Source organism: Juglans microcarpa x Juglans regia, chromosome 5D (genome assembly GCF_004785595.1).
Source record: "Juglans microcarpa x Juglans regia isolate MS1-56 chromosome 5D, Jm3101_v1.0, whole genome shotgun sequence".
Classification (NCBI taxonomy): Eukaryota; Viridiplantae; Streptophyta; class Magnoliopsida; order Fagales; family Juglandaceae; genus Juglans; species Juglans microcarpa x Juglans regia.
Genome location: NC_054602.1, coordinates 24,066,799 through 24,093,190, shown reverse-complemented (window position 1 = coordinate 24,093,190; position 26,392 = coordinate 24,066,799). Strand labels below are relative to the sequence as shown.

At 40.8% G+C, this 26,392-nt stretch overlaps 1 protein-coding gene across 2 annotated transcripts in view; it reads right to left on the bottom strand.

Annotated features, from left to right (window-relative positions):
* The window catches only part of LOC121264644 (polyribonucleotide nucleotidyltransferase 1, chloroplastic), a 73,608-nt gene that overhangs the window by 12,626 nt on the left and 34,590 nt on the right, over positions 1–26,392 (bottom strand). For both annotated transcript variants that reach the window (XM_041167919.1, XM_041167920.1), the window contains 5 exons: positions 22,175–22,239; positions 21,930–22,086; positions 6,713–6,769; positions 6,170–6,283; positions 1,790–2,053 (listed from right to left, as the gene is read on the bottom strand). In XM_041167919.1, coding sequence (XP_041023853.1) covers positions 1,790–2,053; positions 6,170–6,283; positions 6,713–6,769; positions 21,930–22,086; positions 22,175–22,239 — 657 coding nt within the window. The remainder of the gene's footprint in view (positions 1–1,789; positions 2,054–6,169; positions 6,284–6,712; positions 6,770–21,929; positions 22,087–22,174; positions 22,240–26,392) is intronic.

The following is a 26,392-nucleotide window of genomic DNA, read 5'->3' as shown; positions in this document are numbered from 1 at the left end:
TATTGGTAGTTTAGCAACACTAGTTGAAATATTATGTCATGTGTCAGGACCTTAGCAAAGCACCTTTTATTCTAGTCTTCAAGACTGGACTATACCATAGGCAGCACAACTCGGGAACTATCTCACATAAATGAAATCCTTCATGTGCATAGGGTTATCAATGAATTGACTCAAACTTTGAAACTTGATGAACCATAAGTAAATAATGGATGATAATCTCTCCAAAATGGAAGGACTCTCTTATTTGTCTTTTGTTTTTGTCAATTTTTCCCTAAAAGTGATATTCTGCACATATTACCCTTCTCCTACTTCTTGTTGAATAGAATTGATTGTTCATCTTAGTGGATATGAACCTGCTTCGCTAAGGAAATATGGGAAACTGTTTGTCAGTTTAGTTCTCACAGTTTAATGGCTCATGTCCTACATGGTTTAGGAGAATTCCCACAAAAATAGCCAAACACAAAAAATAAAAATAAAAAAATTGAAACCATTCTCAAAACTATTTTTACAAAAAGGAAAATCCACACGTTTCACATAAAAAATAAAAATTCACCAAACTGAGAGTCAGCGCCAGAAGTAATTGGACATGTTCCTCTACCTCCATCCACCACTGTGTAACAGAGAGAAATCATCACTCACAACATAGCAGCAAGGTAAAATCCTCCTTCCACAGTGCAAGCATAGTGGCAGATTTTCCCCAATCTGCCCTTGCTTCACGCATGGAGAGGGGACATCACCCCCATGATGCGATGGGAAAGATCCCTCGACCGTTCGGGGTGGGAAAATATCCCCCCTTCACCCTCCAGTTCTTTTTCAAGATTTACCCAGTTAGAAAGATATTTCACTAAAATAAAAAATGCAACTGCGACACTTTTTAGGGTGCTACAGTACTAAAACAAGAAAACATTTCTTGAAAATAGTTATCAAATGTAGTCTTATTGTTTCCAATGAAAGCACATAGAAGTTCAAAAGACTTGCACATAGAGCAGCAAGCCAGTATGATAACATATTCACCAACCTGCATAAAAAAAACCCCTATTATGATCTAATTTGTGATTGCCGCACATATCAACACATTGTATGCAGCCACATGTCAATTATTTCCCCCTATAAATAGACCTCCCATGCCCATGACGCTCTCATCCCAACTTCTCCCCTCTTCTCCTAATCTCTGTGTCCTCCCCATGTATATGTGTGTGTGTGAAAAATCAAGTTAGAACTTGAAAGAGAGCATACTAAGGGAATGCTCTCTCCAAAGGAATACTTGCGAAATTAAACTTCAAAGTATATTAGATGGAAGATGAAGCTTTTACTTGGTGGGAGTTATTGAAAGTGACGCAAGTGAAAGACATGGAAAACTAGATAAGAAAAAGAAAAAAGGAAGCAAAGTAGTGTTGGAGAAATTAACTCTAGCAAATGCTTTTTAAGATTTATTCATTAATAACCACAAATATAAATGGAAGTACAAATATATTAATTTATTATCATCTTGTGAAGGCTGAAGTGTCTAATAATGTGCCAAATTGTCATTCATAATGTTTCTACAGCAACAAGACGATAAATTCTCCCACTGATTAGGAGAAACCCTTGGAAATGAGAGTGCGTTTAAGTTTGTACTTGGGTTTGGAAAAGTCTAGATTTGAAAAGGCATAACATTCCAGATCCTTCCAAAGCCATTTTCCAAAACTGGAGAACTTTCCATCAAACCAGATCAAGAAAAAGGTATATATAAAAATAGCATCATCTACCTAAACATAGGAGCAACTACAGTAGAAGAATTTCAATTTACCAAGGGGGTGGCTTTTCGTGAGGTTGGCTTTATATGAACATCACCTTCATCCACTTCACCATCCAGAACCACTTCCTCATCCTCATCCTCATCCTCCAATAAATCTGGTACTGTTTCAGCAGGTCCTGAAGCTACATCTGGTTTGACATACCCCTCTTCTGTGAGTATAGTCAGAACATTTTCTTCTAATGAGGAGAGAGCCTTTCTTCTAGGTATTTTGTTCCTGATTTGCAAGACCTTCACCAACTCATCTCCAGCAATCTCCTGCACAGGGTTAACCAACCATTACTATTCACATTCGAATCACAATTATTATACAAAGTAGCACGTACGAACAATGGAGAACGGAGAAATATCAAGGATGTAGTGCATATGAAATCCCAGATCATAAGATGGCAAGTGTGGATAATTCAGTTCATCTAACACCCTTGACTCTTCTTTAATCAAAATTCAGTTGAATGATTAGCATGTGTATAATATAAAAGTGGTTTTAGGTGATGTACAAGAGGGAATATATGTTAAAAAGTTTAAATGAAAATAGGGATGAGAGAATTCCAAAAATCATTAAGAATTTTTTTTTTAAAAAAAATAATCTTGGTGGATCCAATAAGGATGAGGAAATTATAAAAGATGCTGCTAATAGAAAAAAAATTGGATTAGTATGTGCAATAAGCATAAGATTGCATGTGAATGATTTTGTGTGAGGTTTACAGCTTGTGAGGTTACTGGATATGGCTTTGATGGATTATACACCATCAAAATTAGCAGCAAGAGAGAAGATGCCAAAAGGAACAAGTGGAAGGTCATTCAATAGATTCAGTCACTAAAGCAAACTAACAATTCAATTATTTGACACATGCCTCTGCCAAGTACTCTAAAACAAGAGGTGTGGTTCTTGTATATGTCCCATGTACTTGGCTTTGTCTATATTTAATAAAATTCCTATTTACTGATAAAAAAAAAAGTACTCTAAAACATATCATATAAATCTTTACCATAAATAAAGGCAAGAACTCCATAAGTGAATTTTGAGAGATCAAAAGCCCTTAAAGAGGTAGAAGTTTTAAGACTTTTAATGAGGGATGATTGCTATGTAAATGAGAGATGGACCAATTAAAAGAGAGAAGAAACTTTTTTTAACCACTATTATAACTATGTACCAGGAAAAACATATTTACTTTGTAATAGTTATCTATACAGAGAAATTTACAAAGAGTTGTAGTTCTTTAAAGAAAAAAATAGGAATCATAAAACGATGGGATCTACAAACTACTTGATTTATATGTATACAAAAATCAAGATAATATATGTTCTACAACAAATAATTATTTGATTAACTTCTAATTTTTGTTTTTTTTTTTAATGGGTAAAAGTAAATTTTATTGATATAAGAGGTATTGCCCAAGTACACTAGTAGTATACAATGAACATGCCTAATTACATCTAAGCACTAATAAGAGTTACAAGCAAATCATGAAGGCTGTCCGTATTACAAATAATGGCCAAAGCCCAAGAAAGAAGTGTATTGTAGAAAAATCGTTTCAGCACATCCACAGAATGCTCCATATCTTCAAAGCACCTCTTGCTTCCCTTCAACCACAAGCACCACATAATGCAGTGAGGTATCATTCTCCACACAACAGTGAGGCAGTGAGGGATTAACTTCTAATTTTAAGTGGGGTTTACAAGATAATTTCAAAGGTGCTTGATAATCATATGAGTACGGTAATGGAGCAAATTATCTCTAAGCCCCAAAATGATTTTGTCCGGGGAAGACAAATCCTTGATTCTGTTCTTGTTGCTAATGAATGTTTAGACAGTCTTATGAGAGAGGGAGTTCTTGGTGTTCTTTGTAAGCCTGATATGAAAAAGGCGTATGATCATGTGATTTGGGAGTTCCTTTTCTACTTGCTTGGGAGATGTGGTTCTAGGGAGAGGTGGTGCATGTGGATTAGACTTTCTCTACTGCCCAGTTTTCAATGTTGGTTAATGGTAATCCATGTGGTTTTTTGCATGGTTATCATGGTTTGAGATAGGGGGACCCTTCATCCCCTTTCCTTTTTGTTATTATCATGGAGGTGTTGGGTTGGATGGTGGAGGCTGCTCTTAGGGGGGGGGGGGGGGGGGGGGGGGTTTCCTCCACGGTTTTTCAGTGGGAAATGCCAACAATGGATCTATCACACTTTCTCATCGTCTTTTTGCATGACTCTTATCTTTTATGATGTGGATTGTGGTCAGATTCAAGCCTTAAGGGCTGTGTTATTATGTTTTGAAGCTATCTCGGGCCTTAAGGTGAATCTTGGTAAGTCGGAGAAGGTTCCGGTGGGGGAGGTGCACAATATTAATTGTTTGGCAAGCTTTTTGGGCTGTAAAGTTGCTGCTCTACCAATGAAATATTTCAGCCTTCCGTTGGGGGCATTCTTTAAGGCTAATGCTATTTGGGATGTGGTGGTTGAGATAATTGAGAAGGTTGGCTGGCTGGAAGTGGCTGTATTTATCAAAAGGGGGCAGAATCACTTTAACAAGATTACTTTCCAAGCTTCCAACTTACTTGCTATCTTTATTTCCATTGTCTGCAGGGGTGGCTAACCAGATTGAGAAGTTATTTCATGCATTTTTGTGTGGTGGAATGGGAGAGGAAACTAAATTCCACCTTGTTAGTTGGAATAAAGTTTGCTCTCCTATTTCGAATGGAGGTTTGGGGTTTGTATATGAGAATTTTCAATAATGCTTTGTTGGGAAAATGTTTATGGAGATATCAATCGGAAGGGGAGTTGATATGGAGGGGGTTATTGATTGGAAATGATTTTTTTTTTTTTTTTTTGGGGGGGGGGGGTGGGGGGGTTTGGAGCTCTAAGGAGGTTAGGGGCTTATGGTGTGAGTCTTTGGAAGTTCATTGGAAAGGGGAGGGAGAGTTTTGCTAAACATGTTAGCTATGATGTTGGAGAAGGGATCCATTTTTGGTTTGATATTTGGTGTGGTGATCGGGCCCTTAATAGGGTGTTTCCAGCTATCTTCCGTCTGGCATCTGTTTCTGATTTGTTAGTCTGTTCTAACAGCTCCTTGCAGTGGGATGTTTGTTTTACTAGAGCTATACAGGATTGGGAAATTGATGATGCTTCAGCTTTTTATATTCCTTGAAACTTTGGGGTAATGATGGGGATAGGATGTTGTGGAAGTCCAAGGGAAGTAAAAGATTTACAGTTCGTTCATATTATAAGTTGTTGACTGTTCAGCATAGTCCTCCTTTTCCTTGGAAGCGTATTTCCAGGTCTCATGTGCCTTCCAAAGTTGCTTTTTTCTATATGGACTGCTTCGCTTGGAACTATTCTGACGATGGATAATTTGAGGAAGTGCGGCCTTATTGTTATGGATTGGTTTTTCATGTGTAAGAAGCGTGGGGAATCTGTGAATCATTTACTTTTAGATTGTGAGGTGGCAAGGGCTTTGTGGGATGGAGTTTTTAGTAGAACTGGGTTGGCTTGGGTTATGCCTTTGAGAGTGGTTGATCTTCTTGCATGTTGGAATGGGCTATATGGTTGCTCTAAGTGGCTGCGGTATGGAAGATGGTTCCTTTGTGTTTTATGTGGTGTATTTGGTTGGAAAGGAACAAGCGGAATTTTAGTGATAAGGAGCGTACCCTGGAGGAAATTCAGAATTTTGTTGTGTACTCTTTATTGCATTGGTTCTCTGCTTTAGTGATTAATCGAGCTTCAGCTCATGACTTTTTGTAGTCGTTTTCAGCTTCTTATAATGTATTATTTTGTATACATCCTGTGTACATGGGCTTCACCATTTCATTCGTTTTAATAAACTTGTCTTTCTTACTTAATAAAAAAAATTTTAATTTTAGAAAACAAATAGTGAAAAAAAACCTTGGTAAGGTTTCATGTGTGAAGCATGTGCTATAATACCAGTGATATAAAAACCATAAAGCTCCAGTGATTTATAAAATTAGTGAGCAGGAAAAAAGAAAAAACGTGCTGTATAGAAGCCAACATAGAAGTCTATATATGTGAAAAGCTCGACCCTTTCGGTTTACAGTTCCTAACACTTTGAACTTGTGTTATGACTAACCATCCAAAGACAAGACTCCGTAGCTAAATTGAGGATACCATCATCCAAATTTTACATTCATCACCCACTCAACAAAAAAGATTTTTTTTTCCATCGACACGAAGAGAAAACACCCTATTTACTAAGCTGTATAATTAAAAAAAATCACGTTTTAAGAAGTATGCAATAAATATCAATATTTAACAGGTGAGGGGGAAAGTGAGACTAATAAACCATTAACAATTGATCCATGTGGCTGATTACAAGGCTAATGAATATAGACACACACACGGACACCACACCAGGGAAGGTATAAAAACATACTTCAACATGCTTATATAGCTCAGGAGGAGGTAATTTGATTGCGTCGATCATTTTAGGTTTCCCACACTTCTTAACCAAAGCCTCCACCTCATTGCAAATTACTCGTACTGCATCCTGAAATTAGCAAATAGGCAAAGGTTTATCCATCTATTCATTTTCTGGTTGGGATACATCTAACAAACACCCAAACAAAGAATTGCCAATCAAAACTCTTGCTGAAGAACATTTTCAAAAATCCCAGAAATGACAATTTTTTTATCAAAAGGTTTTTCAGTTTAACAAATACAGGAGGTGAAAAGTACCTCAGCAATTTATGTGACTCAAAGCCCAATCATCCAAAGGACCTCTCATACACCACTCCCTCTTTAATTACACGGTAGAAAGATTTCAAAACATATGAGGCAGGGAACATGTACAGGAGAAAGACAAGCACCTTTAAACACAAAGCAAAAATAAAACCAAATAGCTATGTAGCATTTACTTCTTTAAATTAGAAAAAAGAACTAATAAGAAACGCTATATATTTTAAATGAATAACACAACCTGCCCAACTTCTACAGCTCGCAGCAACTTTTCCTCTTGGAGAAAATTACAGTAACCCTGCAATGAACAAGTTCACACACTGAGATTGAGAGTCGGCATGAAAATGAGCAAGTACAGTAATCTCATAAGATCATACTGAACCCAGAGCTAGGAGAAGACAAGCAATACATTCTTCCAAGAAATTTCTCTATATCGCTAATATGGTAAGGTGTGATGTATTGTTTTTAAAGTTGATAAAACAAATAACAAGCATCTCTGCATCACAGCATAGTTATTTCCTTTCCAGAATGCCATTTACTATATTATTTAATATAATTTACAGTTGTAGATATTTCCAATGAGATCTGATCCAATAGAGAGAAGTCATATGCTCAAAACCACTGATTTAACTTATCAATATCAACGAAAAAAACTCAGGCTTTTGGTGTAGACACAAAACCCTACAGAAAATGAGAAGAGGGAAAAAAATACCTAAAATCATGAAGGGATTGGAACTTGTGATGGTCTCACAGACGACAGCGGTGAAGGAGAAAGGGGCTTTTAAATCATGTCGTGGTAGGAGGGAGAACATAAGGGATGATGGTGGTGAGAAGGGATCATGATGGACTTCTTTGAGATGAAGTCACTCCCACGTCCTGTTTGAGATCCAATTATATCTTCAAAATTGTCCACACTAACAACCCATCCCTCTCCGCCAAAGGGAGATTTTAGTAAATAATCAAATATACCACTAGGGCTAAGGGTCAAGTTGGTAATTTTCTTACATCTCCACTTCCTGGAGCCCAAGTATCTTATATACCTCCAAAACAAAAAACCCTGAATACTAAAACAAAATCACCCATAACTAACAAAACTAAGTGATTACCCACAACAACAGCAGCATATCTTCATCAAAGTGTCCAACATTTTTTATCAGGCCATCCACAATTTTCAAACAATTTTGAGCATTTGGAAACTATTCAAGCCCTTTTAATCCTTGGATTTATCAAGCATATATAACATATATATGTAACTATGTTTGATAATATTCATAGAAATTCTAATAGTCCTAGATAGGTGTTACCTCTTGTATACCATCTTGTGCACTTGGGCTATGCCTATTCTTATTAATAGAATAGTTTACTTATATATAAAATAAATAAATTCTAATAATATTACATAAATATTATTTTCTTCAAGATCCAGACAAAAAAATATTGTACACATACAAACACTTTCGTATCACCAACTCCAAGTTAAGCTGAAATAGAATTTGATTAGATTAAATTGTCTTCAAGATCCAGATGGTGTGTGGGTGTGTGTGTGTGTGTGTGTGTGTGGAATTGGAAAATATTTTTTTTGTCAAGCATGATACCATAGAACTTAAACGATTTGAAAGTAAATAGTGCATTCAAAGACTGAAGACTAAACTACGGATTCTATGAAATCTGAGAAGAGTTTTTGGTTCAAAAGTGCTCAAAATAGTTATTTGGGCCATTAGAAATTTATTCTGTTCTATATTTGGCTCTTCTTTAGCCTAATGAGCCAATAAAAAAATTTATTTAATACATGGGTTGTTGCCAAGGTCCCTGCCAGGTACATTATCGGCATGCAAGTCTTATTGAATCAACAAGCCCTTTCTTTTTGTCTAGCCTTTAATTTACTATTAATATCTGGAGTATTAGCCAGGGAGAGAGGGAAAACTGAGGCCCCATATCTTTTTACATATGCCATCATACTCGAAGGAATTTAGAGTTGACTCTTTGCGGGATGCATAGCTTCTGCCCTTATCTTACTCTTCTCCTCTTTCTACATTTATATATCCTCATGATATTGTTCATGTTGCAAGAGGAGCCCCATAGCCTTTCCTTTTCTTGACTCTTATTCGACTCCATAACAAAATCCTTATCTTCCACCCATTGAAACCCTGATATATAAGTTTTCTCCAACCATTAAGCAATCAAATAGCACATTGAAACGAGCCATACAACGCCATCTGTGTGGCTCCCACGAAAAAACCTCCAACCTTTTCTTCAAGAACATCCCTTCTCTCCCAAAAAACAGGAACATCCCTTCTTCACAACTCTATATCGTATCTTTTCCAAACCATCTGAAAATTCAATCCCTAAATTACAATCTTCCTTCACCTTATTCCACCCACTAAGCACAAATAATTTTTTTTTTTTTTTTTTATTGGCACCGGGTGTCCAGTAACAGCGTCCCAACTAATCCCGGGGGTGCATAGGCCCACTAAGCACAAATAAATAGGTTTCCAAATCAATCCAAGTTGAAGCCGAACTTTAACTGCTCCTATAGAATATCTTAATCATACTTTTACCTAAGCGATGGTTAAGAGGGATGGAGAATATAATAAGAACTAGAACTTATCATGAAGAACTACGGCTACAAGAATAGACACATCCAACGCAAGTTATTAGGCAAAATTAAAGGAATTTTGATTAAGAAAAAACTTGTATACTTCTTATGTACTTGGGTTGCACCTTTCGCTATTACTTACAGAAATAAATAAATAGACATGTCCTGCTAAGCCTAACTACTATATTTATCTTCTATATATCAAATCCTTATCTGGCATATAAAAGTTCTCATGACAAATGTATGATCCATATACAAATAAATCGTAGATTATTTGTTTTCTCTCCGTACACTTTTGCTTGTTTGGTTGGTGATGATCTTCATGGGAGGTTGAGTGACTGTTTAACGCAAGTATGAGTAGGAATACGAGCATGTTGAATGCTGTTGCGATTGATCGTAAGGTATTTGAGGTAGTTAGAGTTGGGCGATAGGTGAATATTACAGAGAGGGGCTGGAAGTTAGTGAGAAGTATGCACTTGGAGTTAAGCTCGGCTTCTTGGTTCACAAAAGCATTGGAGGACTGCATAAAGGTGGGAAGTAGGGAGTTTTATTTGGCTCACAGAGAAGGGGACAGGGGCTACATAGCCCAGAGGTGTGTTAACTCCCAAGGGGCATTCATGGCGTTGGTGGAGTTCAGACAGGGGGGTCGGAGAAATAATCTTCTCATTCCTGAAGGGACAGATGGGAGGGGGTGGTGTAAGCTGGCGGAAGTGTTGAGGATGGCAGGCAGTGGCTGTGTAGCGGAGTCCTCTCCTCCATTGGTGGTAGCAACGAAGTCAGCCCAGCCCTCGACATCGTATCTGGAGGCCCTGAAAAAACAGAAGGCTGTTTACCCACCCTATCAATCTGTCAGCTTGAGAGGAGGTGTGCTGTTGCAGGCTGGAGACGTCGCTTCTTCAATAGAGGTGCAGAAACGGGAAGGGGCTAGCAGTGGACTTGTCGGTGTTAATAAGGAAAATCTTTTGCGGGTTGTGTTGGAAATGTAGAGCAAAATAGAAGAAGTGCATGCTGATTTGAATTTATTGAAACGGTGCGTGGAAGATTTATCAGGGGTGGAAGTGGGTGTGGGCCAAGGCTTTCAGAATGGGCCATGGTCAATGGGCCAGCAGAATGGATACAAGAGCTTTACGCAGGCCTCAGGCAAATGGGCAATGGGCAAGACGATTGGGCCTAGGCCCGTGTGGTCAAATGGTCAGCCGAAACATACAAGGCCCTTGTGGAGGAGACGCGGTGTGTCTGCTCCAGGCCCATCGGCGGGTGGGCCTCTGCCATTGTTGCCGGCGAAGAGCTAGGAGGCCCCGGCGAAGGTGGCGACGCAGCCGACTAAGGCTAGGTTGCCGGAATCTACTCCGGCGGGAAATGGAGGGTGTGATTTGGATCGGGATCTTTCCGTGTGTGATCCCGCCATGTGCGATTTGGATCAGAATCTTTCGATGGCCACAGAACTGACGGCGGCTTCTTTGCCGACAATAGTGGAGGGGTGCGCTGAGGCCTATTCCTGCGGGGGGGGGTGTACAAAGAAGACGCGGGATGGCTGTCAGGGGGAGTTGGTGGTGCTACTGACACTGTGTGACGCCGGTGTTGTCTCAGGTACCCAAAAACCGCCGATAACCATGATGGGAGGGTCCTCTCCCTAGTCGGAGGTCCAGGTTCTCCCCGAGGTCCATCTTGACTCCATCGTGGTGAGGAACTTCGGCTCTGAAGCTTAGCTAGAGGTTGAGGAGGCAAGGGAGGAGGTGGTTCCCGAGACCTATTCTGGCTGTGAGGTGTTGATGGTCCCTGAGACTCAATCTCCCACTTGTACTGCTGTGGTTGAATGAGAGGGTAGTAATCTTTTCGGAGAGGAAGGAAGGGGGGCGAGTCCCAATCTGCAATGGGCTTCTAGTGATGGGGACCCTATCCCACTGAATCGTTTGCTGCCAAGTGAATCGAAAGCTCCGGATTGGCTGTTTCATAAGGTGAAAGAAATGCAACACTGGATAGGAATGGAATGTGGGGGTTATGAAGAGCAATTTTTAGCTTTACTTACTGCAATTGAAGCGGATCATACGCAGTCAAAGAAGTCAGCGTCGAAAAAACAGCGGGAGCTCAACAGCCTAACTTGGTCACTGAAATATGAGGGAAGCTCAAGTCGTAAAAAATCCAAAGGGAAGGGGCTCGCCTATTCTTTATGAAGCCGAAAATTGTATCTTGGAACGTCCGCGGGTTAAATGAGGCGAATAAGCGGCTTCGCATAAAAAACTTGTTGAGAGAATGGAGGGTGGATATAGTATGTTTGCAAGAAACTAAACTAAAAAGTGTTTCTAGAAGATTAATTCGAAGCATTTGGAGTTGCACTTACGCGGATTGGGTTTATCTAGCTTCAAATGGGGCCTCAAGTGGAATTCTAGTGATGTGGGATAAAAGAGTTGTTGAGAAAATGGAAGAGTTTGTGGGGGAGTATACAATGGCATGCTCTTTTAAGAGTGTGGCTGATAATTTTGAGTGGACTTTTGAAGGTTTATACAGTCCAAATGTAGACAATGATAGACGTTTCCTATGGGAGGAACTTGCTAGGTTACATAGCTGGTGGGAGCTTCCTTTGTGTATAGGAGGGGATTTTAATGTAATCAGATTTCCTTGTGTACGATCAGGAGAGAGTAGGCTGCGCCCAGCAATGTCAGAGTTCTCAGATTGTATCTTTGATCTAAACTTGCTGGATATTTCTCTACTAGGGGGTTCCTTCACTTGGTCGAATAATCAGACATGGTCACGAGTAGACAGATTTCTAATTTCACCGAAGTGGGAGGTGCACTATCCGGAAGTGTGCCAGAAGAGGCTGCCACGTCTTTGCTCGGACCATTTTCCTATAATGTTGGATTGTGGTGGCATTCGAAGCGGGCGTCGATACTTTAAGTTTGAAAACATGTGGTTAAAAAGTGAAGGCTTTGTGGATAAGGTTAAGCAATGGTGGTCTTCTTATCAGTTCCATGGTAACCCCTCATACATCCTAGCTTGTAAGTTAAAAGCTTTGAAACATGATCTTAAGCTTTGGAATTCATAATCCTTTGGAGATATTGGGGAGCGAAAGAAATCCATGGTGGAGGAATTACAACAGCTTGAACTAATTTTGGAGGCTAGAGCCCTTTTACCAGATGAGTTGTTACGTAAGTCAGAGCTGGTTGCAGAATTAGAAAAAATTCTATCCCTAGAAGAGATTTCATGGCGTCAGAAGTCGAGAGCTTTGTGGCTAAAAGAAGGGGATCGGAGCACTAAATTCTTCCATAGAGTTGCTAACTCTCATAGAAGAACTAATACCATTGAAAGGATGAACATTAATGGCATGGAATGTAAGGAGGCCCCTTAGATTTGTGACCATGTGGTGGATTTCTATGAGCAATTGTCAACAGAACGTGCGGGATGGAGGCCAAAGCTGGATGGTCTTGTGTTTGATGCTATTGCGACTCAGGAAGCCTCTTGGTTGGAGAGGCCTTTTGAGGAGGAGGAAGTGTATGATGTAGTCAGACGCATGAGCAAAGATAAAGCTCCAGGCCCTGATGGTTTCTCGATGGGTTTCTTCCAATCTTGCTGGGAGGTGGTGAAAGCAGACATTATGAAGGTATTTCAGGAAGTATTCTTGGTTGGAAAGCTTGAGAAAAGCCTAAATGCTACGTTTATCGCACTGATCCCCAAGAAGACTGGAGCGGTGGAGGTTAAGGATTTTCGACCCATTAGCCTTGTGAATGGGGTTTACAAAATTATATCCAAGGTGCTCGCTAACAGATTAGGGGCGGTTTTGGACAAGATTATATCGAAACCACAAAATGCATTTGTTAAGGGGCGCCAAATTTTGGATTCAGTCCTTATAGCGAATGAGGGTCTGGATAGCAGATTAAAGGCTGGCTCCACAGGTATTATTTGCAAGTTAGATATGGAAAAGGCATACGACTATGTAAATTGGGATTTCCTATTGTATTTGTTGGGGAGATGCGGTTTTGGGCCTAGGTGGTGTAATTGGATTAGATGGTGCATTTCTACAGCTAGATTCTCAGTGTTGATTAATGGTTGTCCTACCGGCTTCTTCAATAGCTCTCGAGGTCTACGACAAGGAGATCCTTTGTCCCCACTTCTCTTTGTTATCATTATGGAGGCTTTGAGTAGGATGACATCGGCGGCGGTTATGCATGGGTTTGTGACTGGATTTCCGATTGGCGACCCCAATAGGGGCATTATCACTTTGTCTCATTTACTTTTTGCAGATGATACACTCATATTCTGTGAGGCAGACCAAAACCAGTTGAGAGCTTTGAAGGCTTTGCTACTATGCTTTGAAGCAGCGTCAGGCTTGAAGGTGAATTTTGATAAGTCAGAGCTAGTGCCAGTGGGGAACGTGAGTAATACTAGACAGCAAGCTAGTATTCTTGGGTGCAAGGTAGCCACTCTTCCTATTACTTATTTGGGATTGCCGCTGGGGGCAACAGCAAGGGCCTCATCCATATGGGATTCAATCATAGAGAAGATAGGAAGGAAATTGGCAAGGTGGAAAAGATTGTATTTATCGAAAGGTGGCCGCTTGACTCTTATCAAGAGTACCCTTTCCAACTTACCTACCTATTTTTTATCTGTGTTTTAGTTGCCTGCCAGGGTAGCGGCTCGGATTGACAAGCTGTATTGTGATTTCCTATGGGAGGGATAGGGGATGAATTCAAATTCCACTTGGTCAGCTGGGATAAGGTGTGTACATCACTCTCGTCTGGTGGCTTGGGTATAAAAAATCTGCGAATTTTCAACCGGGCCCTGCTTGGGAAGTGGTTATGGAGGAATAATAACGAGACAAAAGCGTCATGGAAGCAGGTGATTGACTGTAAATATGGAAGCATGTGGGGGGGTTTGGTGCACTGAAGAGGTGTATGGGGCTAGAGGTGTGGGAGTTTGGAAACACATTAGGAAAGGGTGGGGGATTTTAGTAGCCATTCCAAATTGGTGTTGGGGAGGGGTTCTCGCATTAAGTTTTGGAGGGACATATGGTGTGGAAATGAGGCCCTAAAGGATACTTTTCCAGCTATTTTTCAGTTGGCATGCAACCAGAAAGCTTCGGTAGAGGACCTTATGCTTCATATAGGGGACCATGTGCAGTGGAACGTCACATTTAGTAGAGCGGCGCAAGACTGGGAAGTGGACATCTTTGAGGCTTTTTTCAGTTTGCTTTCTTCTGTAAAGCCAAATAGTCAGCAACTAGATAGGCTGTGGTGGACTCCTGCGGGTAAGGGCATTTTCTCAGTTCGATCCTTTTATAAAAGTCCCTTACCCAAACTGCCACCACCCCGTTCCCGTGGAGGAGAATCTGGAGAAATAAAGCGCCTCCGAAAGCGATCTTCTTTACTTGGACAGCAGCGTTGGGGAAGATTCTAACTACCGACAATCTGAGGAAGCGCCGATTAGTTATACTAGACTGGTGTTGCATGTGCAAGAGATCTGGTGAGACAGTGGCACACCTTTTGCTACATTGTGAGACTACTAGAGCCTTGTGGGTCGAAGTCTTCAGCCGGATAGAGTTAGCCTTTGCTATGCCTGCAACGGTGGTAGATCTATTGGCTAGCTGGACACTTCCGAAAGGAGCGCAACAAATCAAGGCGGTGTGGAACATGATCCCGATCTGTATTATGTGATGTATATGGCAAGAGCGCAACGATCGGACTTTTGAAAACAAAGAGTAGTCCTCGGTGGAACTTAGAATGCTATTTTTCCGTACTTTATTCCTATGGGCCATTGCTTTAGATTTTAATGGCCTGAATTTTCATGATTTTCTAGTTTCCCTTTCTTCAACCTAGATAGGTTTCATCTCTTGTATACCATCTTGTGTACTTGGGCTTTGCCTATCTTTATTAATACATCTTTGATTACTTATAAAAAAAAATATATCAAATCCTTGAAAAAATGAACAAAACTTATTTTTTTTTATAAGTAATCAATAAGTTTTATTCATAATAATAGGCAAAGCTCAAGTACACAGGAATTATACATGAGAAATACCTATCTATAATTTACAATTGAAAGAAGAAAATCATGGACATTAAGTCCATTACAAACAATAGCCCCTGCCCAAGAAAACAATGTTTTAAAGAAAAAAACTTTCAGCTCCTCCATTGTTCTCTCTTGGTTTTCAAAGCTTCTATCATTTCGCTCCCGCCAAATACACCAACACATACATATAGAGACCATTTTCCATATTGTTGCAACTTGTGTATTTCCTCGAAGGCCTCTCCAGCATGCTAGAAAGTCCAACAATCTGCCGGGCATAACCCATGATAAACCAAGTCCTGTATAAAAATCATCCCAAAGAGTCCTAGCCACCTCGCAATGTAGAAACAAATGATCAACAGATTCGCCATCTTTCTTGCACATATAACACCAGTCTAATACCATTAATCGACGTCTCCTGAGATTATTCGTGGTGAGAATTTTGTCCAAAGCTGCTGTCCAAACAAAAAAAGCTGCTTTTGAAGGATCTTTGGTCTGCCAGATGCTCTTCCATGGGAATGAGAGCCTACCCGGGTCTGATAAAACTCTATGAAATGATCGGACCGTAAATTTACCTTTTTTGGAAGGGCTCCAAAACATCCTATCCATCATACCCTCGGTCATACGTACTGAATACAAAGTTGCATAGAAGTCTGAAATAACCTCCAACTCCCAATCTTGGGCTGCCCTAGTGAAGTCCACATTCCATTGAGGGGAGCCATTAGAAAAAGCCAAAAGGTCCGCTATCGCTGCATCCTTTACTCGTGCTAACTCAAAAATAGCGGGGAAGGTGTCTTTGAGACAACTTTCACCACACCATTTATCATGCCAAAATCTGACGCGAGAGCCATCGCCCACAACAATGTGTCTGTCTCCTAAAAATCTCCCAACCCTTCCTAATGTTTTTCCACAACCCTACCCCATGTGAACCACGTAGCTCATTCGAGCACCAACCACCCCATGCTTCCCCAACCTGTACATCAATAACAGACTTCCACAAAACCCCCCGTTCTTGTTGGTACCGCCACAGCCATTTACCCAATAAAGCTAGATTGAATTTCATCAAATTATGAATACCCAAACCACCCCTAGAAACTGGAATGCATACCGTGTTCCAATTGACCAAATGGAACTTGAACTCATCATCCAACCCACTCCACAAGAAATCACGTTGTAACTTCTCAATACGGTTGGCAATCTTTGCTGGGAGTGGGAACAATGACAAAAAATAGGTGGGTAGGTTAGAGAGAGTACTTTTAATCAATGTAAGCCTACCACCTTTCGATAAATACAACTTCTTCCAAGATGTCAGCCTACGCTCCACATTTTCAACCACTGGATCCCAAATCTGCTTTGATTTGAAGGAGGCACCCAATGGTAATCCAAGGTACTGAAGAGGTAAAGAAGATACCTTACACCCCAAGAGAGAGGCTAGAGTTGCCACATCAGGAACATTACCCATTGGCACCATCTCAAACTTTGCCAAATTAACTTTCAAAGCTGAAATGACTTCAAAACAAAGAAGTAGAGCCCTCAAAGATTGGATATGCCCAAGATTTGCTCCACAGAATATAAGAGTGTCATCAGCAAACAGCAAATAAGAAATATTAAGAGAACCATTCCCCACCGGGAAACCGTGGAGAGAGCCGCCTTCCACAAGACCTACAATCATCTTACTGAGGGCTTCCATGATAAATAGGAAGAGTAATGGTGATAGCAGGTCTCCCTGTCTCAACCCACGAGAGGAGTTAAAGAAGCCCGTTGGAGAACCGTTCACCAAGGTAAAGAATCGAGCTGTTGAGATACAAAACTCTATCCATTTCCTCCATCTCTCTCCAAAACCACATCTTTCAAGTAAATAGAGCAGAAATTTCCAGTTGACATGATCATAGGCTTTTTCCATGTCTAGTTTGCAGATTAACCCAGGTTCCTGAGATTTGAGACGTCCGTCCAACACTTAATTTGCAATTAGAACCAAGTCAAGGATTTATCTACCTTTAACAAATGCGTTTTGTGGCTTCGAGATTAACTTCTCCATCACAATACTCAATCGGTTTGCTAGCACTTTGGAGGGGATCTTATGGATCCCAGTCACAAGGCTAATAGGACGATAATCACGAACATCCACTGACCCCACCTTTTTTGGTATGAGTGCTAAGAAGGTGGCATTGAGGCTTCTTTCAAAACTAGCATAAAAATGGAACTCTTGAAAAACCTGCATAAGATCACCCTTGATCACTTCCCAACAGGTTTGGAAGAAACCCATGGTAAAACCATCAGGGCTAGGGGCCTTATCACTAGCCATGCCACGAACAACTTTGCATACTTCGTCATCTTCAAAGAGCCTCTCCAACCACTCTGCATCCTCTTGATCTAAAGCTGAGAAAGTCAACCCATCTACTAACGGTCTCCAAGATTGTTGTTCGGTTAGGAGAAGTTCATAATATTGTCCCATGTGCTCCTCAATACTTGGCTGATCCGAAAAAACTACACCATCAACCCTTAAAGTATCTATAGCGTTGATCCTCCGACGCGAATTAACCACCCTGTGAAAGAATTTTGTGCATCTATCTCCCTCCTTAAGCCATAAAGCCCTAGATTTCTGTCTCCAAGATGTCTCTTCCATTAGTAATACTCATTCAAGATCTGTAACTAACTGTCTCTTGCGAACTTTTTCAGCTTCGTTCAGAATTCTTGCCTCCTCCTCCCCCTCCAGGCCCTGTAACTCCTCCGTAAGGGAACGTCGCTGTAATATAATATTGCCAAACACTTGTTCATTCCATAACTTCAAGTCATATTTCAGCGCTTTTAGTTTCCTTGCCAGAATGTAGCTTGGAGATCCTTGAAATTCATACGAAGACCACCATTGCCTGACCCTGTCTACAAAACCGTCAGATTTAAGCCACATATTTTCAAATTTGAAATACCTTCTGCCTCCTTGGATGCCTCCACAATCCAAAAGGATAGGGAAGTGGTCGGAACAAACTCTAGGTAATCGTCTTTGAATAACTTCAGGAAAGTGTGATTCCCAATCTGAAGTTAACAAAAATCTATCGATTCTCGACCAAGAAGGGATATCCCGAGTGTTGGACCAAGTATATAAGCCTCTCGTTAGTAGAATATCCATGAGCTCCTGTTCTGAAATGAAACTAGAGAATTCCCTCATAGCGGGAGTGATGTAGGTTGTACCTGACCGTTCACTCGGGAAACGAGATACATTGAAGTCTCCCCCCTATACAACTTGGTAATTCCCACCAACTAAGGATTCCGGCCAATTCTTCCCACAATAAGCTTCTTTCTGAGTCACTATTCGGACCGTATACACCTGCAAATGCCCAACGGTACCCATCTTCTACATTTACAAATGAGCACGCCACAGTGAATTCACCCACACATTCCTCTACTCTTTCCACCACTCTTTTATCGAACATAATAAGAACAACACCCGATGCACCTTTGGAAGGTAGATACGACCATCCAACATGCTGCCCTCTCCACAAACTACGAATTATTTGCCTTGTAATTAGTTCAAGTTTGGTCTCTTGCAGGCAAATGATATCACCCTGCCATTGTCGAAGTAAGTTTCTGACTTGGAGTTGTTTGGCCTGCTCGTTTAGCCCCCATACGTTCCAAGATATAATTTTTGGTTTCATAACAAAACCATCGTAGCCCTTCCCTTCCCACGCCCCCGACAAGAACTACGCTCCCCTCTATCATCATTCATATCCCACATAAGCCTCTTAAGTTCTCTCTCTCTCTTTATGTCCAAAGCCTGCGAGGGATCAACTTTAGTATGTGTATTTGCAGCTTCAACAGCTGTGAGTAAAGCCAAAAATTCATCTTCAAACCCCACACATGTAATCCCAACAAAATGTTTGATCTCCATTGCTGTTTGTATTACCCAATCTGAAACCCTAGGATGAAAAGATTTCAATGGAGTGGGTTCTATCCCCTCAACAGGGCATTTGCCCCTCACTGTATTCACCCTTCCTTCGATCATCATCTCCCCTCTATTTGGAGGGTCACAAACCACCAAAATACCTTCCATTGCACTATCCTCTGAATTACCCAGCCTTCCCCCACTATGATGGTCCTCCAAACTAAGTTTCACGGCAGCTGGAGAAAGTTCCGGTGTCAAACACACTATCTGGGCAGTTGAGGACACCAGGGGTGGCCCAGAACTTACTGTTGGCAAGTTCTGTGACTGTTCACCGTGTTTCAACCCACCCAACAACTCTCCCATCCTTTTCGTTGTAGCCTTTCGCGGGATAGAATTTTCCATAGACGCCGATGACGACGTTATCGTCGTCGTGATGACAGGAGGCAACCCAAATGGGTCCGTCGCACCCTTCTGTGCCACCCCACGAGCCGGTGATCCTCCCGAAGACATACCAGTTCTCTCCTCTGTAACTTCATGCGAGAACGACGTTTCCACAGATGCCGACGACATCATTATTACCGTCGTGATGGATGGAGTCAACCCAGAGGGGTCCATCGCACCCTTCTGTGCCACCCCACAAGTCGAAGAAACTTCCGGTAACTTCCCCATCAGATGCGCACCATTCTCTTTACGCAAATCTACTTCCGACACTAGGTTTCCGCCGCAAATATCACCAAAAGCGATCCCTGAGGACGACGGCGCCAAGCCGTCGATGGTTGTCGGCGACAATTGCCGTTGTTGGGCCAGCAGCCCACACGGCCCAATGGCTTTCGGGCCCTTCACAGGTGAAGGCCCAGCCCTCTTGAGGCGCCACCTCATCTTGGGTTGGGCCTAGCGTGAATGACCTAGGCCCAGGCCCATCTTGGCTTTCAGCCTTAATCCAGCCCCTTGATGACCCAATCCCACTCTTAAGCCCCATTCCACATTTCCTACAAGAGCTTCAATAGCCTTCTTCAGACTACTAAGTTCACTCTTCACGTCTTTCAGTTCCAGTTTTAAATCAAGAAGTCATATTTTCCTCCCTTTCAACTGTGCAGGGACTTGACAAGACAGCTCCAACTACTTCTGGTAAGGGGGTATTGTCAACACGAGAGCACTCCCCTACACCCCCTTTCTCTTTGTCCTTTTCTCCAAAATGAGAAATCATATTCTGACATGTATTGCCATGCACCACTATCCTACTGCCTACTCTACCACCACCTACTGTCTCCGCATAGGACCTGGCTTGCCCACCCACCTCTTTCCCCTTCCCTCCATCTTGAACCACTGCCTGGCCCTTAGAGGAACAAGACAGCATAAGCTTCATATCCATGGACAAATTTTTCCACCCTTGTCCTTCCTTCCTTGCCGGGAACACAAGCATTCCATGACGTCCATGACCATCGTATTCAGTTACTTCCAGGTAAAGCCCGAAGGAATTAACACGCCGATGAGCAACTAATGCCATGGACCCAGCTCGAAAAGTCTTGTAGAACTCCTTTCTTCCCTCTGCAAGATAGCACTCCTCCATCGTATTTGCCAACCAGCGAGAATAGGAAGTGGTGAAAGACATCACCTTAGAAAACTTCCTACCTCTTTCAGTAATACGAAAACAGTTGCCCCCCTCAAGAGAAAAGATGAACATCTTATTTTCTACAAATAAGTGTTCTACCGCACCCATCTTAACTCAAAAACAATAACAACCTCACAAAAAAATTAGATGATTCCAGAGGAAAAATAGCCAAAAAGCTCACTCATGTTAGAGAAACTGTACGGAGAGAAAAAGACCTTTAACAAAACTTATAGAAACCTCACGAACTTCCTAGAAGATAGACCCATGAAAAGTTCCGATGAAAGCCGAGCCACATCTAGGAATTTACTCAAAGAAAACTAGTCAAGGTTTATCCCACAGGAAAAAAAATATATAGCTTCAGAAATAACCAGATGAGATGCCAAAACATCCTAGAATTGTGGTCTAGTTTCCATATGGGCTATAAGTCTCACCATTTGTAGGCTAATTTAGTTACTATTGATTCTTAGTTTTAAGTTTCTTTATGTGAGAGAGCTGCTGGATCAGTATATTTGGTAGTTTGTTGTGGTTTGATTAAACAAGCTAGAGGCAATCTAGTAGTTTCATGAGTTGCTGGAATAGGTTGTACGGCCTGAGTCCTATTTTAAATTTCACATTCTTTTTCTATTTTCATCCAATAGTTTCTACTTGGTTTTAGTACTTTTAAAATATATATATATATATATATCTAGAAATTCTAGTCTTTGTCGGTATAGAAGATGCAATAGCTTGTATGAAAGCCTTTATGTAATCCATTAAAATTTGTTGTACTCTGCATTCTGTACATCAAACAGCTGTCATATTCCATCAAGATTCAACGTAACCATCCCCTATATCCCCAAACATTGAGTTTCTTCCAAGAAGTCCATCAACAACCTAGAAAGGAGACTAATCTTGTGCTGAATTTATAAAGGTTCTGCATGTGAGTTGGTATCAGAGCTTAATCCTCCTCCTGCCCTGCAACCATTCGTATCAAACTCACTACTACTAACCAGCATCATTTAACCGACATTTTGGATTCAGTGCAGAGGCTGCATCAGAGCCATGGTTCTTTTCTTTCTTCTCATATGGAATGCAGGAGGGGGATGTAAAGCAGGCTTGAGTTGTGATAATTAGAGATACTGCTTGAGGAAATGAAACCTCGTGAAGAGGCTAATGAACTTAAACTATGGTGTTAAAGCTGCTATAGGTTTTGGATTTAATGCTCACAAAGGGAATGCACTTGTAAAGAATAAAGATAAGTTATCATTTGTTCAAAAAAAAGAGAGAAGAAACTAAAACGGACATATATGCACATTCATCCACGAATGCTCAGTAAGAATAGAGAATAAAAGTGAAAAACAGAGAACAGAGAGAAAGGTGTAAGAGTTTACCTCAATCATCAATATTGCATTGTCTGTACCAGCTAGCAACAAGTCCAACTCAGATTCTTCCATCTCCTTCATTGTTGGATTCACAATATATTTATCACCAACAAGACCGATTCGAACTCCTGCAACCGTTTCTGAATTGGGAACTTCTGAAAGAGCTCTGTGGTTTGTAAATGTGTCTTAAATACAATCACATATATCCTACATCCTCATAGAATAGGGACAATATAAAATTTGATCAGGCTTACACTGCTATTCCAGCTGCTGTGACTGCCAAAGAATCGGGAGAGTGCAAACCATCATAACTCAAAACCTGTAAGCGTGATTTGGGAGTTGAGCTTCTAGGCAAGATGAAATAGAATGCTAGCAAGATATTAGCTCTCATGTTTGGTACAGACTGCTTGCACTGTGTTTTTGAGTTGATAATTATGCTCTTTCTAAAGTACTTGCATTTTGTAAACAACCAAAAAATTAATAAAAAAAGGATACTGTTCATGTTAGCTTCCAAGATCAGATTAAAAAGACCTTTCATTGATATAACTTAGGGACTAAAATGGGATTAGTTTTCTTTAATTGGTAAGATCTGAGAATTTTCTGATTAATTTTTGTGCTCTTCAGAAAACACATCAGTAAAAAAAAATCTTAATGCACCAGAATGAGCGACGGTTGGAAAATAAATTAAGTTCAGAAATTCAATTTCAAAGTGAACAACAACTAATCAATCAATTGTTTCCAAAGGTCAGAGCACACAGGCATCTGATTTCTAAACGAAGCAAGTTGACTATTTGGGAGCTTTCTTTGAAATTTTAACCCAAATAGGATGAGTGCTCATACTTTCATGAGCATACCATGAGCAAAAAAAGAAAAGAAAAGATCAGTTTTTGCAAAGATATTATCAGGACAAATGGTAAAAATGAAATTTTTTATAGCAGAGCATCTCGGTGAAGAACTGGTTATGGAGTAATTGGTTGCCTTAAAAAGTTGCATTACCATCATGGCTTGTAAATTCAAGGCACTGAAAAAGGATTTAGAGGTTTGGAACAAACAGGCATTTGGCAACGTGGAATGTCAGAAGAACTCTCTTACATAGGAGAGTTATAAAGCCTAGAGGGTATGGAGGCGGCGAGAACTCTTTCTGATGATGAGAGATTATGCAAAGCCCAAGTGATATCTGATCTTGTGTGGTTCATCTTCATGGAGGAGATTTCAAGGAGACAAAAATCGAGGGCTTTATGGTTGAGGGAAGGGGAAAAATGCACCAAGTTCTTCTGTTGTGTGGTAACTCACAGAAGAGGAACAATACAATTGAGATGAGGGTGGATGGTGCTGTTTCATCAAATCCTATGGAGAGATAGAGGAACACATTGTGCAATACTATAAGTCCTGGTTGAGCAATTTGCATGGCAACCAAAGCTTGATAAGCTTGCATTTGGGACTTTAGACCAACAAGGAGCAGAGTGGCTAGAGTGGCCATTGAAGAAACAGTTACTTTCGCTGGTTAGGCTAATCATATAAAAGCTACGATGGATAGATACGGTATTCTAGAATCCTAGTGAACATGGTATACAGTACTACTTGATGGTAGTACTGGTATATATCTCGCACATCAAATAGGTATCATGTGTCGTATAAAAAGAGTTCAGGAAGGTATCTCTGCAGTGCACTATGGTACTGAGGGTTTGCTTTGTCAATGATATCTATATATGGCAGTAAATATATGTGGCTGTAAATAGCATTAGTTGTATATATGTGTATAGGCGCCAACTTAAGTTTTATTTCCTTTCTTGTATTGCTTTATTCTTTCCTATTTTACAGATGATTAGTAGGTTGTAATTAGGGCTTGGCAGTTTATATAATATATGGAAACTCTCATTTGAGGGGTATTCAAGCAAACTTGACATGCTTGTCTTACACACTAGTGGTGATTAGAAAAGTGCTAAAAGGAATTACTAGTGATAAAGCGCCAGGCCCCAACAGTTTTACCATGGCTTTATTTCAAACTTGTTGGGATGCAGTTAATGATGATATTATTGGAGTATTTCAGGAGTTTCACTCAAGTCGGCAGTTTGAAAAATCCCCAATATTTTTAGCACTTATTCCTAAAACACCAGATCAAGTGGATGTCAATGATTGCCGGCCTATTAACCTTACGAATGGGTATATAAAATCATATCCAAAGTCTTGGCCAACACAATGAGCATAGTAATGTAGAAGATTATTTCGAAGTCCCAAATGCATTTGTAAGAGGGAGGTAAATCTTGGATTCGGTGCTTATAGCCATTGAGTGCTTGGATAGTAAGCTCGAGCCAGGAGAACCAGGGATTCCGTGCAATCTGGACATGGAGAAAGCCTACAATCGTGTCAATTGGAAAACCTTGTTGTACTAGGGAGATGTGGCTTTGGGGAGAAATGTTGTTCTTGAATAGAGCATTTGTATTTCCATAGGCGCTTCTCTGTATTGGTGAATGTCACATTGAGAGGTTTCTTGGAGACAAGACAATCTTATATCTCCATTGTTTTTTTGTCATTGTTATGGAAGCTTTCAGGTTTGGAGGGAGACTTCTTTATGAGATTTTCAGTGGGAGGCTTAACTAGCCATCTCCCACCTTTTTTGTTTTTGATAGGAAGAAAATTTTATTAATAAGAACGAAATAGGCGAAGTCCATGTACACACGACGTATACAAAAGAAAACACCTAAATACATTCTAGGAAGCAGAAAATGATAACAAAAAGTCGCGAACGGAAGCTCCATTAATCGCTAAAGCAGAAAACAATTGCAATAAAGAGTACACAAAAAATTCCGAATTTCCTCCAAAGTACGCTTCTTATCAATAAAAAACCATTCCTTCATTTCCAACCAAATACACCACATAAGACACAAAGGAACCATCTTCCACACAGCAGCCACTTGAGAGCAACCATATATCCTGCTCCAACACGCATGAAGATCCACTACTCTCAAAGGCATCACCCAAGCCAACCCAACTCTACTAAAAACTCCATATCCCACAAAGCCTTTGCGACCTCAGAACACAAAAGTAAATAATCCATGGATTCCCCTTGCTTCTTGCACATGAAGCACAACTCCATAACAATAAGGCCACGCCTCCTCAAATTATCCATTGTCAAAATGTTCCCAACTGAGGCTGTCCATATAAAGAAAACGACTTTGGAAGGCACATGAGACTTCCAAATATGCTTCCAAGGAAAAGGGGGGCTACGTTGAACAGTCAACACCTTATAATATGAACAAACCGTGAACTTTTTTCTTCCCATAGGCTTCCACAACATCCTATCTCTCTCATTACTACCTATTCCCAGGGAACATGAGAAGCTGAAAAAATCAGAAACATCATCAAGTTCCCAATCTTGTGCATCTCTAATAAAACAAACATGCCACTGCAAAGAACCATTAGAATGAACTAACAAATCAGAAACAGAAGCTTGCCGATCAGAAACCATACAGAAAATAGCCGTAAACACCGTATTAAGGGCCCGATCTCCACACCAAACATCAAACCAAAAACGGATCCTAGAATCCTCTCCAACATCATAGCTAACATGTTTAACAAACTCTCCCACCCCTTTCTAATGAACTTCCAAAGACTCACACCATAAGCCCCCTAGCCTCCTTAGAGCACCAACCCCCCCCCCCCCCCCCCCCCCCCCCCCCCCCCCCAATCACACCCATATTTCCAATCAATCACCTCCCTCCATAACTTCTGATTGATATCTCCACAACCAATTCCTCAACAAAGCCTTACTGAACATTCTCAAATTACGAAACCCCAGCCCTCCATTCGAAATAGGAGCACAAACTTTATTCCAACTTACAAGATGGAATTTAATTTGCACGCCCATGCCACCCCACAGAAATGCACAAAATAATTCTCAATCCAGTTTGCCATCCCTATAGGCAATGGAATTAAAGAGAGAAAGTAAGTTGGAAGATTGGAAAGTATACTTTTGATTAAGGTAATTCTGCCCCTTTTGATAAATACAACCGCTTCCAACCAGCCAACCTTTTCTCGATCTTCTCAACCCCCTCATCCCAAATAGCCTTAGCCTTGAAATTTCTCCCCACCAGAATGCCTAAGTATTTCATAGGTAGAGAAGCAACTTTCCAGCCCAAAAAGTTCGCCCAATAATTTATATCCCCCCCCCCCCCCCAACCCCACCCCACCGAAACCAACTCCGACTTACCCAGATTCACTCAAGGCCCAAACCAGCTTCAAAACATAACAACACAGTCCTTACGATTTGAACTTGATCACAATCCGCATTACAAAAAATAAGAGTATCATCTACAAGAACAAGGCGAGAAAGTGTGATAGTCCCATTATTGACATTTCCCACTGAAAAACCGGAAAGAAACCCCCCCCCTACAGTAGCCTCCATCATTCTACTCAATGCCTCCATGATAATAACATAGAGGAAAAGAGATAAAGGATCCCCTTGTCTCAAT